This window comes from Cantharellus anzutake, assembly GCF_015039405.1.
Source record: "Cantharellus anzutake strain C23 chromosome Unknown EI90scaffold_27, whole genome shotgun sequence".
In the NCBI taxonomy this organism is placed as follows: domain Eukaryota; kingdom Fungi; phylum Basidiomycota; class Agaricomycetes; order Cantharellales; family Hydnaceae; genus Cantharellus; species Cantharellus anzutake.
Genome location: NW_024066977.1, coordinates 345,355 through 363,426, shown reverse-complemented (window position 1 = coordinate 363,426; position 18,072 = coordinate 345,355). Strand labels below are relative to the sequence as shown.

General features: G+C 49.2%; 5 protein-coding genes across 5 annotated transcripts; 3 read left to right on the top strand and 2 right to left on the bottom strand.

Annotated features, from left to right (window-relative positions):
• Positions 1-5,547: 5,547 nt before the first annotated feature.
• On the top strand, positions 5,548-6,305 carry EI90DRAFT_3060534 (uncharacterized protein; the record flags this gene model as incomplete). The annotated part of the gene is made up of 1 exon (XM_039060501.1): positions 5,548-6,305. A coding segment is annotated over exon 1 (532 nt), but the record flags the coding sequence as incomplete, so codon positions are not given.
• A 256-nt stretch (positions 6,306-6,561) lies between these two features.
• Positions 6,562-7,073, top strand: EI90DRAFT_3060533 (uncharacterized protein). Its single transcript, XM_039060500.1, has 2 exons — positions 6,562-6,946; positions 7,004-7,073. Exon 1 carries the CDS (start codon positions 6,706-6,708, stop codon positions 6,907-6,909), a length of 204 nt encoding a protein of 67 aa, XP_038915469.1. The 5' UTR covers positions 6,562-6,705; the 3' UTR covers positions 6,910-6,946; positions 7,004-7,073.
• A 466-nt stretch (positions 7,074-7,539) lies between these two features.
• On the bottom strand, positions 7,540-10,190 carry EI90DRAFT_3060528 (uncharacterized protein). The gene is made up of 4 exons (XM_039060499.1): positions 9,968-10,190; positions 9,527-9,629; positions 8,003-8,033; positions 7,540-7,649 (listed from the first exon to the last, which is right to left on the bottom strand). The coding sequence occupies exons 1-4, from the start codon at positions 9,972-9,974 to the stop codon at positions 7,590-7,592; spliced, it is 201 nt and encodes a 66-aa protein (XP_038915468.1). The 5' UTR covers positions 9,975-10,190; the 3' UTR covers positions 7,540-7,589.
• Positions 10,191-11,333: 1,143 nt separating this feature from the next.
• Positions 11,334-12,209, bottom strand: EI90DRAFT_3060526 (uncharacterized protein). The gene has a single exon (XM_039060498.1). The coding sequence runs from the start codon at positions 11,933-11,935 to the stop codon at positions 11,471-11,473; it is 465 nt and encodes a 154-aa protein (XP_038915467.1). The 5' UTR covers positions 11,936-12,209; the 3' UTR covers positions 11,334-11,470.
• A 1,853-nt stretch (positions 12,210-14,062) lies between these two features.
• On the top strand, positions 14,063-17,174 carry EI90DRAFT_3280956 (uncharacterized protein; the record flags this gene model as incomplete). Its single annotated transcript, XM_039066792.1, has 10 exons — positions 14,063-14,410; positions 14,540-14,632; positions 14,828-14,964; positions 15,050-15,199; positions 15,432-15,531; positions 15,678-15,757; positions 16,048-16,140; positions 16,256-16,412; positions 16,617-17,020; positions 17,061-17,174. Exons 1-10 carry the CDS (start codon positions 14,389-14,391, stop codon positions 17,172-17,174), a joined length of 1,350 nt encoding a protein of 449 aa, XP_038915466.1. The 5' UTR covers positions 14,063-14,388.
• Positions 17,175-18,072: the final 898 nt, after the last annotated feature.

The window sequence follows — 18,072 nt, the reverse complement described above, 5'->3', positions numbered from 1 at the left end:
CCGGAAGTCGGAGTTCGGAGTTCCGGGAGCCCGGAGCAGAGGTCGGGATTGTATGGATATGACACCGTCCTTCTTCTTGACGAAGAAGACTGGCACTCCCATCAGGGATTTGGACAGCCATATCCGCCTGTTCTGCAGGTTCTTGCATAAGAACTTGTCCAGCTCTTTCTGTTCCAGGCACAAGAGTGGGAAGGTTTTTCCTCTGGGCAGTTTGGCATCCAGTACCAGGTCTATAGCGTGGTCCCAGGGCTTCCGGGGGGGCAACTGGTCAAAGGCCTCTTTGGAGAACACATCCTGGAAGTCCTGGTAGTGCTCTGGTACCAGCATCTCGAACGATGTGGGCTCAGCCTCCGGGTTGCAGGCCTCTTGGGCCATCCACTGCGAGGGGGTTGTGGTGGCTCTCAGGTCATGGCCCCAGCTTGGGGGGATGATCACAGCGTAGATCCCATCCCCAGGCTCCAGTGCAGGGTCCTGGTCATCCTGTATTCATGGCTGTCTGCAGGAAGGTGGACAGCGGGACATGACGACCTTCTGTTGTACCCAATCCACCTCCGGGTTGTGGTGCAGTAGCCACGAGTGTCCTATGATGAGGGATTGTCGCCCGAGATTTGCGACCATGAAGCGGGCTCGCTCTGTATATCGCCCAAAAGTCAAGAGGGCTTCTAGCTCCTCAGTTATAGCTCCATTCTCATTTGGGGTTCCGTCGACATTATGGACAGGAATGGGCTGGGGGAGGGGGGTTGTCTCCAGGTGGTGCTTCCGGATGAACTCAGGGCTTATGAAGTTCCTGGTGGCTCCCGAGTCCAGGAGGGCTGATACGGATACAGATGCGAGGGAGGTAAGGGCAGTCAGCTTCACAGCGAGGCTGAGAGATCTTGGGGAGTGTTTGGAGAGAATGTAGATAGCAGGTGGGGAGACTGCCACTTCTGGGGCCGCTTCTGTGGTTCCCTCATCTCTGTGGGCTGAGGGTGCATCCCTCCTCTTTTTCTTTGCAATGACCCGGTGGAGTTTTGGTGCTGGTGGTGACTCACGTACATCATGGCATCTGCATGGGCTGCCCTCTGCATGTGTCTGGCGTGCGTCCTTCATGGGTTGGCTTTTTGAGCATCCTTTCAAGTCCGACCCCGGCTCCTTTTCCTTTGCTTCTGATCTTTTCATCACTTGGCCCTTCAGCTCCTTCATCAGGGTTCAAAGGTCTTCGGGGTGCAAGCGCTGGGTCTGGCAGACCTTGGGGTGCGGGCTCATCAGGGTTATGGGTGGCATTGGTAGGGGAGGGGGTCCGGGTGAGGGCGTGCACAGCTGCATCCTCTGGAAGCGTTGCCACTGGTTGTCGAGGAGTGTGGCCTCACATTTCCATTCGGCCCAGGTGGTGGGCATAGGGCAGAGCCAGTAGATGCTCTTGCAGAGCCAGGAGTTGATTGCCTGCTCGAAGCAGTCAACCAGCCCTACATCCCCTAGCTGTGAGATGGGTCCCAGTACTTCGAACTCCTGGATGACTCTGTCCACAGAGTCGCTCCCCTGTTGGATGGTTGCTAGCTTCTGCTGGGCTGTGGCCTCCCAGTTCAGGTCCTGGAACATGGCATCAAGTTCCGTGTTGAACTCATCCATGGTGGGTGTAGGGGAGCCTGCTGCCAACAGTGCCATGGTGCGTTGTGTCGCCCATGCCCCTGCAGTCCCTTCCTTCATGTAAGAGAGGACAAACAGGACTTGGGAGAGGGTGCTGGGGAATCCAGCCACACAGACGTAGAGGTAAATCCTGCATTCAGCCCTAAAGTGGTCGAGATTGTCGCTGACTCCCAAGAAGGGGGTGGGGGACCCCGGACCCGTGTCTAACAACCGGTGTATTTAGCACTGGGGTACCTAGATGTGGAGTCCATATCCCCTTCTTAGGATTAGATGTCCCAGCATCTAATCAACACAACAGGCTAAAGGTTAGATCATCCGAAAGCGGGAGCAGAACATCATAAGGAAAATGGAAGATGTTAGAGCACAGTGATAGCAGATGATTCCAGAGTGGAACTGGAGACTTAGCAAGGAGGGACCTTGGCCTCGGCAACTCAAGGGGAGCGCTATGCCATTGCTGTTTGTCCTGTTGGTCCTTAATTTCAGACATGGTGAGCAAAAAATCTCTGGGGGGCATTCTAGTCGATTTTAGACTGAGGGTGTCAGGGATGCATCCAGGGTGGAGGGGGCCCAGATGTAGCACCCAGCAGAGGGACCCTCTCGGGGTGCAAAGTGGGCATGCATGCTGGCAGGCCTGATGCAGGACAACAGTCCCTGGCCACTTATACTGAAGTGGAAAAGGTGAGAAGAAGGTTACTTCTTCGGTTCCCACTTCAGGTACTTTATGTACATGCGGCTTGAGTCACATGATGGGTGCCACATCATCCTCAGAGGCAGCCGCAGCCATCCGGGTGTCCCCACAGGGGATCCCGAGAGCATCCGCTGCAGGCATGTGTGCTGGGCACAGCAGGGAGCCATCTGGGGTGTCTGGGCCAGATGGGTCAATAGTACATTGATGCAAGGGAAAGTGGTCCATGTAAATAGAAGGAATAAACAGGAAGGGAATGATGGGAAGAATGAAATAAAGGAAAGAAGGAAAGAGAGAGGGGGGAAGGAGGAAGGAGAAGGATGGGCAGTGGGACAGTGGGTGAGGTGTGGCCAGGTGGACCCGGGTCAGGTGGGTGTGCCCTGACAGAGGGTCAATCGAGTATGTACAAGCGCCTATATATAATAGAGAGATGAAAGCATGAGAAAACAATGGGGGTCCAAAATGGAACAAAGGCATCTGAACAGAGACAAAGGAAATTATGGAAGTGGAATGGTACTGAGGGTCAAGGGTTAGACTCTATGGTATATCTGAAAGGAGGTAAGGAGGGCGAAGCCCAGAGGGGCAGGAGGATGAGGGGAAGTGAGGGTGATGACTAACTGGCTAAATGTAAAGAAGCAGTAGTCCATATAGGGGTGAGGGAGAAGTGCAAGATATACAATACCGACAGCGAAAGTGCTGAGGTAGGTTGAAAGGTTTGCTTACTATTTTGGGGACGGTACGTTCCGTTCCCCATTCGCCTCAGGCCTCAGTAGGTCGTCTAAATATAAGCTTTAATGAGCTGTATATTCAACGGGTAGAGGTAAAAGGCTACCGGCCTTTACAACTACTCGAGGTATATATATGTAATTTACATATCTCGCACAAATAAATAAAGAAATAAACACATCACTATAATGGGAATTATAGTGATGCAACATAATATAAATATCACTATAATCGGAATTATAGTGAAGTAAGGTTAATCCTTACATAGGTCCATGAAGCTCAGAGGTAATGGAGCTACAGAGGCAGGGTTGAAAGTCCGAGGAATATTGGCAATGGTGTTTATGTGAAGTGAGGTCACCAATGCAATGGACTTAAGCCGAGCTGGAGTCAAAGTCCGAGGTTGGGACCATGACAGGAGCTCGGAGTGGAGGTATGAATGGTGTCTGAATTCGCGGTACAGGATGGGAGTGGGAGGTCGTACCTTAGTGGGGGTTAGTTGGGAGAGAGTCGGAAGGAGAGGATGGTGGTGTCAGGTCCGAAGGTGGAGATCGGAGTGGATGGGGATAGGGTAGGACTCCAGAGGTGGTGGAGAGGAGGGTCTGGAAGTCGAATCAGGATCAGGTATGTATGGATATGACACCGACCCTCCCCCCACCCCCAGCAACAAGATGCCAAAGGACAAGGAGTCCAATGGTAAACCTAAATCCAACCTCACTGCAAAACTCAGCAAATATGGCAAGCTCATGAAGGAAGAGTGTATGTATGGATATGACTTGCTCAGTGATGAGTAGTGCCAATTGTAAAATTTAGGCTGAAACAATTCAGTACTAATGCCTTATGCACAATTGTACTTTGTTATAAAATGAAATAAATTCTGTTTATGCACCATGGGTCTTCACATGCAGGAACATAAACCACGAAAATTCTGGTGGTGTAGGGTATAGTAGGTTATCCTGCCTACTGCACTACAGTGAGGATGAGGACTCAGTGACAGTGACAGTTGAATGACAAACACATACACCATGTGCATTAAATGGCGCATTTTTCTGGTTGCTGTAGTCCGACATTTGTGCTTTCATGACAATACCGAAAACAACCACCTCCGCCAGTTTGGAATGATTGCTGACTGTCACTATCATGGAATGGAAAGCAATATTGTGGGACTTAGAGTTGGGTTGGGTTGAACAAATTCAGTCCTGGGCGAAAAATTTGCAGGACCCACTATGGAGTAGCAGGAATAGCCAATGATCCGCAAGCACTTAGACAATATGCAATCGATTTCCATCTCAGGTAACACTGAGTTCAATGGCGTGTCTATCCGGGCTCCTTCAATCATAGTATGTGGCCGGTCCAAAAGCTGGCCGCGCGCAGGTATACTAGGGTATCTGATACATCTGGTCCGGGCACTGGACGACTGAACGGCCTCTCTTCACAAGTCTGTCCACCTCGATGGCAGCTGACTTTCGTTCAACTGCATGGTGCGGTTCGCACAATGGACCCAGCTTCAAGCCTCGCTAGCGTACTGTAAGGAGATATCGACCCATCTCCATCGCGTGGGCGCCATGCTCAATTGAAAACTGCCACACCGGTGAACCCTGGCCTGGTCACATCGATAACACTGGTCACCCGGCTCCACAAATATATACCTCCATCCCCGAATAAGCACACGGGAAAATGATTACATATCCGACGACTGGTAGCTGGCCACAGACCGGTTATATCCGGCTCCGGCCGTGCCGTAATCCACTATCCCATTTGTTGCTTCTGACCGAGAGGAAATGGCGGTACACACGCACATAAGGAACGAGCCGCAATATCCCGCTTGCACAACCGCCACCGCCACCCAGGCACACTATTCCGTATACCCATACCTCCCCGATCAACGGACACAATTGGATAAGCGTGTGCCATACCACCCCCAAAACAAGTATCATTGCACCGTAAGTCCGCACTTGCACGTAGCGCAATATAGTCTGAGTCCGTCGATCGGGCACGCCACTCCGAGGGACTTTGTATTCCCTAGAATTATCAGCCTTCCGGCCATACACCCCGAACGATAGAAAGGAAAGCCCAAGCTCACGATCGACATCGTAATGGATTCATACGAAAGATGTCGACCCAATCTGCGGAACCGAAGTACATAAGGGCGGCGGCGGTGTGACGTTGCACACATAAAACGGTCAGCGAGCGCCTCTTTTCGTTTCAACGGCCCGATTTCCCATGATTCTGGATCTCCTTGTTCGATGGACGCGATACTCATGATCAACACCGGTACCATGTACTGGCCATTGCCCGACTCACTGCGACATCGGCGCACACGCTACAATAGGTAATGCCAGAGTAGTACATGCATACGAAAGTAAGTTCCACGGAACTAGACTCCATTGTCATATGGCTATTCATGCCATACAATCATCTTTTCATGTCTTCCCAATGAGCGCTTTTTCCAGATCGATTCGGTCAGGATTGCAGTTTACATGTTAAATTAACTCTTCACAAGGAACATATTCGGCTGTACCATACCAAACTCGCTCGTTGCACAGCCCTCCTTTTTTAAGGTTGTTTCAATGTTGTTTTTGCAGCCACAGAAACCCAAATGACCCGGTTCCGACCGGATGGCGCCGTCACATATACATTCGGACAACAAATCAATCCACACGTGGCAGATGAGACCTTTTGGGACCCCGCGTGGCCGAACACGCACCAGCGACAACAGGATCACAGAGTGCGTCCTAGAAGAAGAAATGAATCATACAAGAGTCCCCTCACACAAAAAAGGCACTTTAAAGTTGCGTTTCATTCGCACTTGTCATGCTCGCTGGCACAATGGCGTGTATCGATGGCCTTCCGCCCATTTTCACATGATAGCATGAAAGGAAACCGGAAAGGAGAGGCAATGGAGCCCCGCTCTCATATTATCAGACCAATGGTCCTGCATACAGTGATACAATGTGATATATGTGTGAATTCGCAGCACTTTGACCGGGTTCTTTTTTCATACGCTTTGGGGGGTTTCCGAACGTTTTGTAATCTGGTCAGATTTCATTTCGTGGCTAATATTAGGTGTAGCGCGGCGCCATACTATTGGTGCTCCGAGGGGGTTGGAGCTGGTCGTGTGGGGGTTCTAGCCTAGGCTTACGATGCTGAGCATGCGGGAACCGTGGAGTTATCGGTTGATAGGAGTGGTGATCACGCGTGGCCCGGTATCAGTTCTGGGGCTTCCTTATGAAATCTTCCTATACTAATACACCGGCATCAGACAGTAGCCATGTATATATAGTTAGTATGTACTATGTAATGGAACCAATATGTCGGATATATGTGCATGAGCTGCGTAACGGGCACGGCCGGCCGGCTGGAGCCATAGGTAATGTTCGCACTGGGATGTATGCGTATGCAGGCGTGGCATATGTATATGTACATACATATATATGCAAAAGCGCCCGAATGATCAGCAAAGAGAGATTAGGTAAGTGTAGTAAGTGTGATCATCGTCCAAATTCGGGTACTACCGCCGGCGGCACCTTGTGGCGCACACGCGCGGGGACAGATATCACCGCTGTAGATGATTTCTACTGCCATTGGGGTCAAGGCATTATAGGTGCCATCATGCATAGCAGTGATCGTGATCCGGGGTTAGTAGCTGACACGCATACACGCAACGTTCGATGAGTCGATGTGCAGTGGTCGGCCTTGCGCCAAGTAACTCGATCCGCGGAGCGGGCACACCGCATATGGGCTTAAGTAAAGACCCGCAAAAAAGCACTGCTCAATCATTTGATCAAAATGGTGCGGGATACCGATTCTGGAATGTATGTGATATTGTGGGCATGTGGTATGAAGAATGGATGCGGTGGCCGTCAAACCTTTGATATGATTGGCACACACGGATATATACAATGTGTACTGGTAAGTACATTCCGAAGACCCCTGAAACCGAAATCAGAAATCAATTGTTTTGAACAGCCCCTTCGAATTGCTAGCGCTTCCATTCTAGCTTCTGCAAACGCTTCTAGCTTGGCTTTTCTCGAGCTAATAACGTTCCTTCCACATATGTTATTGATATATGAAATTCAAATTTCAGATGCAGCGGGGGGGGGGTGTCTTCTGTCACCTGTGTATGCGTGTACAGTTGCGGGACGTACACTTGCACGTACTAGGTGTGGCAAGGGTGTGTATTACTATGGTCGCAAGCACAGGCGTGTGATTGTCAGTTGATGTCACCGCGGAGATGCCGGCCAACTACATAGCTAGCTCTATGAACATTTTCTGGTTGGCAACCGGTGTCATGCACTGCAACGAGTATTCCATAGATCGTATGATAACATTCCTTCTTGGTCTTTATGCCAGAAGGAATGGACTACCCCAGAGCTGTGACATCGAAACTGGAGTAGGGTGGACCCACGCAAACGTTCGCCTCGATCCAGAGACCACACTCGACCGGTCCACATCTGCACTTCCTTGCCACCAATCACCTTCCTTCCATTAGCTATGTCGCACCAACCACCTTCATTTCATGTCTACCTATCAACACTAAATATAACATTGCACATCATTTCTTCTCATCCCCACCACCACTACCTGATCCCGAAGCAGTTTTCGTCTGTGCTTTCTGAATCGCACAAAAAGAAGGTGTAAGCAATCAAAGCTCAGAAAAAATAAAGACGAAGTGGAAGCCTCAAGAGACGATTGGACGTCTGAACGGAAGCCCAACGAAAGTTTGGGTGGGAATCGGATCTGGTAAGATCTGTGAGATCTGTCGAAAACTTGACACCAAGCCGCCGGGGTATCTCCGGCACTTCCACACCCCAACTCCACAAGAAAAAAATATTCATCCCCGGGTTGACGGAAAAAAAAAGAATAATGTCAACTGGAGCGACATGATAGGGTGGGGGAAAAAAAGAGGGGAAAGGAGTCTCAAGTGAAGACCAAAAGCCGAAAGCAAAGAAAGTGCAATGTACTCACAGCTTGTTTCTGTCGCATAATCTCTGCATCCCTATACAAGGTCAGAGAGGACACGTCAGTATTCATTTTAAATGCGCGCAAAACGAGACGAGGGGAAAGAGGAAAGAGGAAGGCGAGCAAGGAATGCGGAATACGGAATAAATGAAATTTAGCCTGGGGGTTGGTGGAGGAAAGATGGAAATGAAAAGGAAAGAGCCGTCGATTAAAAAGGCAGAATATGTCAAGGTAGTTCAACAACCCGGCGATCCGGTCAAAACGCTCATGAAGATGATCAGCGTGAGAAATTTAATTGAAAACCAAGATTAAAAGCGACGAGGAAATGAAGATGGAATGCCAAGAGAAATGGGAAAGTAACAGAGAGGTTGGATGACGATTCTATTACGCTCCCTCCTCCCCTAAGACATTACTAAATTGCATAATGTCATTCGGAGAACAGACGAACAAGATCAAACGAGGGAATGAGAAAATGAGAAAAAAAAAGAAGTGATAATGAACGTGAAAGGAGTAACCGTGAACGTAAACCAACCGGCTTTGTTCAATGGGTGAATGAAATAATGGAGCCCGGGGTGTACGATAAATAGAAGCATGGGGATCGGAGGAAAGAGGGAGTGGAATTCGATGCGCGAATGCGCGGTTATAACGTTATGAGTCGAGGTCCCCCCCAGAACAAACTGAACGCTCTCGTTCAAAGGCTGGGAAACCAAAGACTCGGAAGGTTAAGAGAAATCCGGTAATTAAAGAGAAGAGAGGGGGAAGGATCGGATCGGAAGACATCGAGTGTATGCAATCCATACGTCAGGGTCTTAATGGCCCATGTGTGCTGAATGAATGAGCGAATGAAGAGTGAAGGAAATGATCAATTGGCAATGGGTTGGAGGGGCGGGAGGAGAGATGAACGCTTGGTGATATTATCTTCGAAACCTTCATCCTATCTCCGCCGAAGAAAGATATGTAGTATAAATAGAACGGAATGATGGAAGATTAGCCAGCGCTAGTGTGTCATGTAGTCTATTGGCGGCGTCGGAAGTGAGTGTGCGTGATGATGCCGATGATGATGATGACGAACGGAGGTTGGGATTCGCCACCCCTACTCAGTGGCTCTGACATGAAGGTGAAACTGAAGTGAGGAGTGAATGAAGTGAATGGTTGCATGCGTCATTATTGTCAGATAGGGGAAGGAATCAGCGCGAAAGATCCCTCGATACCGGATCCATGACGCAGAATTGGTATGCCATGGACTAGAATCCGAAGACAACACCGATGATGGGGGACGGGGGATTCGTTTTTGGGTTCTCTCATGAGGAAGGATCAAAAGGGAAGGAAGGGTGAGAAGGAGCGGGTTGAGGGGATGGGAATGATCATCGGAAGCGAATCTGATGCGGGAAGGTAACGAGCTTAGAAGTGGCGCGTTTCGTGTTATAGGCGATTATGAGGATGGATGTGTGTGTATGGGAACAAAAAAAAAAGGGGGGGGAGGGGGGCAAGGTATGGACAGGAAGTCAAAGCCGTTGTAAGTAAACTCACGCTTCTTTCTTCTTCGTCAAATTCGATCCACTTTGTTTCGTTTTATTCTGTCCAACCACTTTCTTCCGAGCTCGTAACCGATCTTGTTCTCGTTGGTTGCCCCCTGGAAGAATAAGATGTAAATTTTTTTTTTTGTTTTGTTTGATTAACGAACGAACGAATAGTAACTAAGATGAAGATGAGTGAATGGTGGAGTCTGGATAGATAAGCGACTTTGCGACGCCCATGCATCATGGTTCTGGGGCGCCTCCCGTCAAGGCGACAAGGCGAGAGAACTAAGCGCAAATGTGGAATCAATCAACATGATGATGATGAGATTCCCTTTCCCCCCCTGACCGCTAATTCTTTGTACTAGCGAGCGGGGACAAGTGAACAAAAAGAAAGAAAGAAAGTGGTGGCAGTTTCAAAGGCCCAGAATCAAGTTGACAAGACGACACGCACGAGTCATAATGTTGAATGGCCTCAAAACCAAGCAAAACCAACAGTTCGACCTTCCTCTAAGTCTCTCTCTCTTTCGTTTCCTCCTCGACGAGGCCGTAATCAGAAGTGGGAACCCCCCAAGAATGGAAGAACAAGGCAGTGCTGGGATGCTCAAAGCTGATCCCAGTGAGCGAGCGTCTTCTGGCTTTTCTGGATCACGCTGACACGTGAGTGAGTAAGTGAGTGATGGCACAGCCACCTCTCGCCTTTCAAGGAGATCTAGAATATTCTCTTTTTTTGCACATACTTACATATTGAATTCAATGTTCGCGTGTTGCTTCGAACGGAGCCGTACAATTGTACACATACAATCCATACATACATATATGGAGTACATAATGAAAAAGGGTCTGTGTGTGTTATCTACATGCAATACATATATATGTAAAAGAAATGAAATGAAGGCACCGACTCCCAACAAGAAAAACTGAAAAGGGGGGGGGAAACGGAAAAGGCAAGGGGTGAAGGGGGGGAATCAAGGGGGAATGGGAGGAAAAGCCGGTTGTCGGCTGGATCGGGGTGGTATCTCCGATGCTGTGCCGATAATGCATTTGCATTGCAACAAGGTTTGTAGGGTGTGATGGCACTATGTACATACATACTTGCACTTTTGTGATGACGACGATCAGGGTCATTGACATGGCATTCCTGCATGGATCTCGTTTTTACTTTGGGGAACCCTTATGTAGTACTGCTCCTGGCGGGTAACATTATGTAGTGGGTTATAAGTAAGTAAAACGTCTATTGCATGTGTCGTAACGTGTTCGGCTAAAGACGCATCGAAGCCCGGCCGAATATGTGCACCTTCGGCTGGACTTTTGTTCTGTTCGCCTTTCTTTTGAGAGGATTCATCATGGTGCCACGCGTGTCAGCGCTTAGCCTTGAAAAACGAGTGGGGGATCCAAAATGCTGGATCGACACAGTTCTGCCGTTTTTGCCGTGCAATAATAGCCTGGATTAGAGTGCAACCGATTATGTACAGCTGGTACGTATTGTAATACGCAAATAGGAAGGGACCAGCTATATACTTAAAGCCGCGGGTTGGTTCATGGGATGGGTTGGGAGGGGAATCAGAAGCAAGCCTATATTACGCGTGTGTGTGATATCTCCAATAATTAGGGAATTTATCTGCAAGTCGATTGCGACCCAAGGCGCGGTTATGTATGTATGATGACGATATGTACTATACCATCACACTCCATTTGTCATGTGGGCACCGCTAAGATGATAGGAAGGCAGCGTCATGGACGTAAATATTAATCATGATATATTGATAATTAATCTTCAGAGCACTTGTGTGTTGCATCTACAGTACATATACGTTTACTGATATTGTTTGCGCTGGCCATTCAAAAATGTCTTTGATTCATCCATCATTGACGGCGCCAAGAGGAGAGAGTGTGTGTATGTACCGAGAGTAACCACACATCCTATCGGCCGATGCGACGAGAGAAGATCGGCGGATCAACAACTCTCAAGTGAGCCTGGGAAATCCTCGCTGACACGAAAGAAGCAAGCTCTTATATGATATTTGAGGGAAAGATTTCGACGATTCGCGAAGGGGGGAGAGCGCGCCCAGTCGTGCATGCAAGGGGTGCAGGGGTGCCGGTGGAGTCGATCGAGTGGGATGGTTCTATGTAAAGGGAAATCACAGGGTTCCGCGCGATTGCAGAGTGTTCTTCGAATCAGCGGAGAAGGATGCGTGTTGACCTGCAAAAAGATTTTTGTTTCTTTGTTTGCGCGGCGTTTTTTTTTTTTTTTTTCCCTTTTTCTGCCTGCGGCACTGGAGCGCCACTTCATATTCGATTCCTGAGTTGTACTTGCATACTCTTCGCCGATGAGCAGATCAGAAAGAGATGGATGAACATTTGACTTGACAGCTTGTTGCATGATTCGGTCCGCATATGTGGACGTAGGTCGAACCGCCATCGATCATAGACATGTCGTCCTGGCATGTTACAATACTGGCCGCCTTCAGTTGCAGAAGTACATAAATATGTGTATATGACTTTGATAGATCAACGGAAGCGAAGAGTTACATATGTAGTTGGTGGGGGCGACGCCGAGATGGACGCAAGGGCCGCGGAAAATATTTCCTTGCAGAACATAAGGGATCGTGTGTGTGTGTTTTCTCATAGGTTAGCATGACGACCACAAGCGAATTAGCAGGGCCAACAGCACCTCTTCTTAGATCCAGAACAACCCACCCGACGTATATATATATGGCAAACCGCTTGCGCGAGATAATTTCGACATCATTTATAGTTAATAGCTGTATATCCTTCTTTGTGATTAGGGGGGGTTGGAAGGGGGGGAATTCGTTTGAAGCGGAGTGGAGCCGGGCTTTTCGCGGCTGATTGATGAGTCAGCGGAATAACCTCATCCAGTGCGAAGCGAGGGGAGGGGCTTTGATTTGAATTTACAATTAGCGGCAGTGAAAAAAAAAAAACGGTGATGATAGAATCAATGGGTTCAGAAATGAATTAGACATTGGGTTTGATTCAATACATATACATAAGGTTGCAAAGTCGTGATAGAGGCGTGCCTTGAGAGTGTGCGACGAGAAGTGATATAGATTGAAGGGAAAGGGGAAGAACTGGAGGGGAGAGAGAGAGAGATACATATGAATTCCATGTTGTTGGGTTTTTGAAGCTTCGTCTTCCTTTTTTTTACATATACATAATTGCTACACAAATGTCTTCGATTGATTGATTGTATGTAATGTATGTATGTCCTGGCGCTCCCGATAACGCATTCTTCGCCCAAATCAAGGTGCTTTACATAGCGGAAGCTCAACTCACACACTATTACAAGAGAGGGGTTCACATTGCTATTCGGCGTACATAAAATCCAGCGAGTTCGATCTTCTTGCTGTGCGACCCAAATTGTTTTTCCCGGGGAAGTCAAGATTGCTGGGCTGCTGATGATATATGCGTGTAATGAATGTATGTATATGAAAAAAAAAGGAAGATGAAGGGATTGCGACTGAAGGGTATGCGCATGTTAGTAATGAGTGCTCTGTTGATGTTCTTCCTTTGAGACCTAACCAGAAACGGGAATTCGCGGGCGGCGGGGGGGGGGTTACTTGAAGGCACAGCGACAGAGACCCCTGTAACCCCACATAGCTTTTTGCACGCGTCAGTGACGAAATGGGCAAGTGGTCTTCGTCCTGTGGAGCCAATACAGTTAAAAAAGGCACATGTGGATCAGAGTGGGGGCCGGTTGTTCCTTGGGGAATAGGGTTACCGCCGAGCGCCCGAGTTACCCGACCGGACAAGAACCACGTGCGGCTGTTGACATTATTGTAGTTCAGTTTAATTTATGTATGGGCATATTGCCAATTGGATTGTCTATGGGAGGCATATAGATATGTATATACTCTATTTGATTGCGAATTATTGCCGGGGAAACACGAGTCCCCTGCAACTCCGAAGTGGCGTTGTAAGCACCGTAACGGGTAACAGACACAAAAAGTCTTGTGTCATTCATGGGACCCCCATTTGAATTGACATTGAATCGGAGATATTTCATTTTGCCTAGGAAGGGATGAGGAATGAATTGACTTAAGGGCAGTTTTACACCACCTATTTGATTTTAAGAAAGTCAGGATATGCAATTCAGTATCGAACAAACCGTAAAATCCCTGCGGATATTCAAATTCCGGTGTGTAATATATCCCGCGATGAATTAGATGGAGCTGGAAGAAGACCTGAAATTGAGTTGGGGCTGAGACTGAATTGAATTCGAGAAATGAATTCAGTGGATTGAAACTGAATGGGCAACTGATTGAATACATTGTTTTCCATTGAATGGCGTTTTACCAACCTTCCCCCCTCCGTCCATTTTATTTTTGCCGATCGCAGCAAATTCAATTCTAACTCAATCCAGGTCCGTGACGGTCTTCCGAGCCGTTTACGAATCCACCCCAAATTGAATGCAAAGCAACTCAATTCGAAATTCCATCACAAGAGAACCCAAGATCCCTATTCAATCCCTGGCAATAATTCCAATCTTCTCATAAAAGGACAATCAACATAACTTTGCAACTAATTTTCCTTTTCCCCCTTTGCTCCAAGGAGAGGTCCCTTCCAAGCTCCTCTCTTCTCCTCGTCTCGGAACCTGTTTTCCGCTCACCAACTTATCCCTGCCCTAACTCCCTTTTGACAACCTGATCATGGCGTCTCGTCATCGCCGTCCGTCTCCTTCCCCTCCACCTGCACAGCAGCTCGCTCCCCATCACCCACCCACAACTCAACCCGCTTCACATCATTATCATCACGCTCACCCCGAGAACCAGTCCCTGTTCCTCCACAACCCATCCCTCCTATGCCGCCTCACCCTTCCCGCGGACCACCAACGGCTCTGCGGCGCACCCACCTACTATGCCCAGTCCTCACGCCGTCGGTAAGCGCTCAGCATTCAAAACAACCCCTCGTTTTCACACCCTCTCCCTCCCTTTTCCGCCTTTGTTGAGTATCTGAAGAGAAAATAACAACTGATGATCGGACGCTTTCTTTTTTTCATTTCACACAGGTGCTCCCCCTGTTCCACACATGCGTCAGCCTCAAATGCCAGAATCTCTCGTACGCCTTTCGAAAGCCAATGAAGAATCTTGGTTGGCGATAGGTATGTAAGCCAATCTCATATTCCCAGGGCAGTTGAATTAATTGACTTCATTATTAAAACGCAAAACGTCAACTTTAAATTACTTTTCCTTTTTTTTCCCTTCTTGATCGTCATCATCATATGCTGTGATTGTTGTTGTTGGTGTTGCCGATGACGATGATGATGATGATGATGATGATGGTGATGGTGATGAAGGTAAATTGGCGGAACGCATGAGTGATAGTGACAATGCTATGCGCGCCTACGAGTCTGCTCTTAGGCATAACCCTCAATCCACCGAGGCGCTGGAACGAGTGGCCGCCATTGCTCGCCAAAATGAGGATCTTCCAAAGGTGACGTCCATATCAACACACTACTTTGCGCGCCTCTGTTCTCATCTTTAATATAATTGGGGATTGGCTTATATGATTATGCTAGGCGATCGCACATTGGCAACGGATGGTCGAGCTCGAACCGAACAATGGCGACGTTTGGAGTGCTATGGGGCATTGTTTCCTCATGCAAGACGAGTTACAGAAAGCATACATGGCCTATCAGCAAGCCTTATACTTCCTTGAGAATCCAAAAGTAAGGGTTCAATTTTTGTCTGCGACCGCGACGACTTCGCCGCGTACAAGTTCTCGCCTGGGGGGGCTAAACTGCTTCAGGGTCGAGTTGTTTGTGATGCCGGGGGGTTCGTCGGGTTGAGATGACTTGGTGGGACGAGCCTTTGCTGACGTTTTCGAACTTTTTTTTTTCTCTTCCAAACTTCGTTTCGGGGGGGGGACCTTTTGTGTCACATTGCTTCAAATCTGCCAAGGATCCGAAACTTTGGTACGGCATCGGGATTCTGTACGATCGGTATGGATCGCTTGAACATGCAGAGGAAGCCTTTTCGAGCGTGCTTCGAATGGATCAGGGTGAGTGGTAACCCAGATCAGGTTCTCTCCAAAGGTCGCACCAGTTCTTTTGCTGGTTTTTCCGGACTTTGGGGGTTTTTGGTTCTTCTGATCTTGATTGAGTGACGTTTTGCATTCATATATTCCCACGTCAATATCATTATTAGACTTCGAAAAAGTGGACGAGATCTACTTCCGTCTTGGTATCATATACAAGCAGCAACAAAAGTATCAGGAGAGTCTGGAGGTGAGCCTCGAACCAGTTGCCCCCCCTTTTTTTTCCAGTTTCCTTCCCCCTGTTCCCCACACATTGCTATTTCTTCTTCCATCGTCTTCCTTTCACTTCCACTTCCACGAGCCAACCACGCCTTTTCCCGTTTCTTGTCCATCCCCACAACAACGATCCCTTCATCCACCCATTCAATCATTCATTCAATTGAATGCACGGCGCTTCTCACGTTTCCGAATATCAAATTCTCGCTCTTGAATTGACACGTCGCTCACCAACTTGCGCTATATGCGTGTCTCTTCCCTCAGTGCTTCGAGCGGATCCTTCATAATCCTCCTAGCCCGTTGGCCCCTGTCGATATTTATTTCCAGATAGGTCATGTTTATGAGCAGCAACGCGAGGTAAGTTCTGGGCCAACTATCAATTTTCGATGTGATGATGCTGACACAGCCATTTCGTAATCTGCTTTATTTGCCGGGGGGTTGGCTGATCTTGGTAACTCTGCTCCCAATCTAGTACGACAAAGCCAAGGCTGCGTACGAACGTGTGCTTCAAGATAGCCCGACACATGCCAAGGTTCTCCAGCAGTTGGGGTGGCTGTATCACCAGACCGACGCCTCGTTCTCAAACCAGGAAATGGCTATTCAGTACCTGACCCGAAGTCTTGAAAGCGGTAAGTTGCATCATTCCCACTCCTGATTCACCACCCCTTTCACCTGATTGGGGAGTTGCCGGTTTTTGTGTCTGGGCAAGGGCGTGTGGGGGGCCGCACAAGGCGTGTTCGTTCCCCCCAACTCTATCTGATGATCTCTGCCACGCTACCCGTCCAAATTCGATAAGACCGAGGCTGATTTATCTCAATTTCATTTGACCGTAGATGGCAGTGACGCTCAGAGCTGGTACCTCCTTGGCCGGGCCTATATGGCCGGACAGAAATATCAAAAAGCATATGAAGCCTATCAACAAGCTGTGTATCGCGACGGCCGCAATCCAACCTTTTGGTGCAGCATCGGTGTGCTCTATTACAACATCAACCAGTATCGTGATGCCCTTGATGCGTACTCACGTGCGATTCGCATCAATCCGTACATCTCGGAGGTCTGGTTTGACCTTGGAAGCTTGTACGAGAGTTGCAACAATCAAATCACGGATGCTATCGATGCATATTCTCGAGCTGCAGAATTGGATTCAAGCAACCAGGTGATCAAGCAGCGATTGGCCTTGCTCAAGGAGGCTCAGCGAACGGGAGGCTCCCTTCCTGCTGCTCCTGGACCTCAAGATGTTCATCCCACTGCTTACGCTACCGTCGGACCTCCTACAGGACTTCCTTCGGGGGCGCAGGTTGCTTCCCCTACCACAGCTCCTCGGCCTCACCCTGCTCATGCTCAACCTGTTCACCCAAATGGCCATCCCGAGAATGGCGCTAGAGGGATGAACGGACGGGATTTACCAGCTCCTCCGCCACAAATGCCTGCCAATGGGAGAATGGCCACGCCTGATCCTCAGCAGATGAGGCCTGAGGGCGATCCGTTCCGTGGGGGTCCTCCGCCTCTGAACATTGATGAGAAGAATGGGGACCGCATGATGGGTGGTCGACCACCGCATTCACATCGTACTGGTGGGCCCAATGCTGAGAGGGAGCGCCTTGCGCCTATGGAATTCGAACGAACATATGCTGAACGTCGTGAGACTATGCCGCCTGTCCGTCCTGGTTCGACGGGCACGATTCCCCTTCATCATCCTCAACCACAAGCTCAGATGTCCATCAATCAAATGCAGCAGCAACCCAACGGTGCGCCGCTTAACGGACATCGGTCTGGTGGTCATCCCCCGTCATCGCGTAATCATTCCGGGCGCCACACCCCCGACCGATCACCACCAATGATGTATCAGGGCCGTGAGAGGATGGATCGTGGTAACGATCGTATGGAGCTCTCACCGCAGGCTCATTCTGCCCAGACTCGTGGAGGGCTTCAATTCTCAAGTCAACTCCCACCGCCGCCTTCCACACTTGTGAATCCGGGTCCGTACTACCCTTACGCTGATAGCACTCGTTCGAGTACCCCTAGTGAGCGGGGACGTGATCGCGAGCCGCCAGGAGGACCCGAACCTGGATGGGGCCGCCGCAGTGAGCGGCATCGCGAGACGCCACCGATGCATCCTCGTGGAGGACCTCCGCACAGCAATAGTCGAGATTCGCCATATTTTCAGCCCGTTCCCGAGGGACGACGACCTCCGTCACCTTCGTATCCTCCCCGTGGACATCGTGAACCTCAACCTCCACCTCCACCTGACCCCTATCGCTCGCCTCCACATGACACTCGTATGGATCA

What these genes read in the sequence shown, in the direction of transcription:
- EI90DRAFT_3060528 (XM_039060499.1), bottom strand. An exon ending in TTGACGAAGAAGAAAGAAGC is followed by an intron (nt 8,034 to 9,526) that starts GTGAGTTTACTT and finishes GACCTTGTATAG; the next exon opens with GGATGCAGAGATTATGCGAC. An exon ending in TTATGCGACAGAAACAAGCT is followed by an intron (nt 7,650 to 8,002) that starts GTGAGTACATTG and finishes TGTGCGATTCAG; the next exon opens with AAAGCACAGACGAAAACTGC.
- EI90DRAFT_3060526 (XM_039060498.1), bottom strand. Translation starts at nt 11,935, where the DNA reads ATGGCGGTTCGACCTACGTCCACATATGCGGACCGAATCATGCAACAA.
- EI90DRAFT_3060533 (XM_039060500.1), top strand. Translation starts at nt 6,706, where the DNA reads ATGAGTCGATGTGCAGTGGTCGGCCTTGCGCCAAGTAACTCGATCCGC.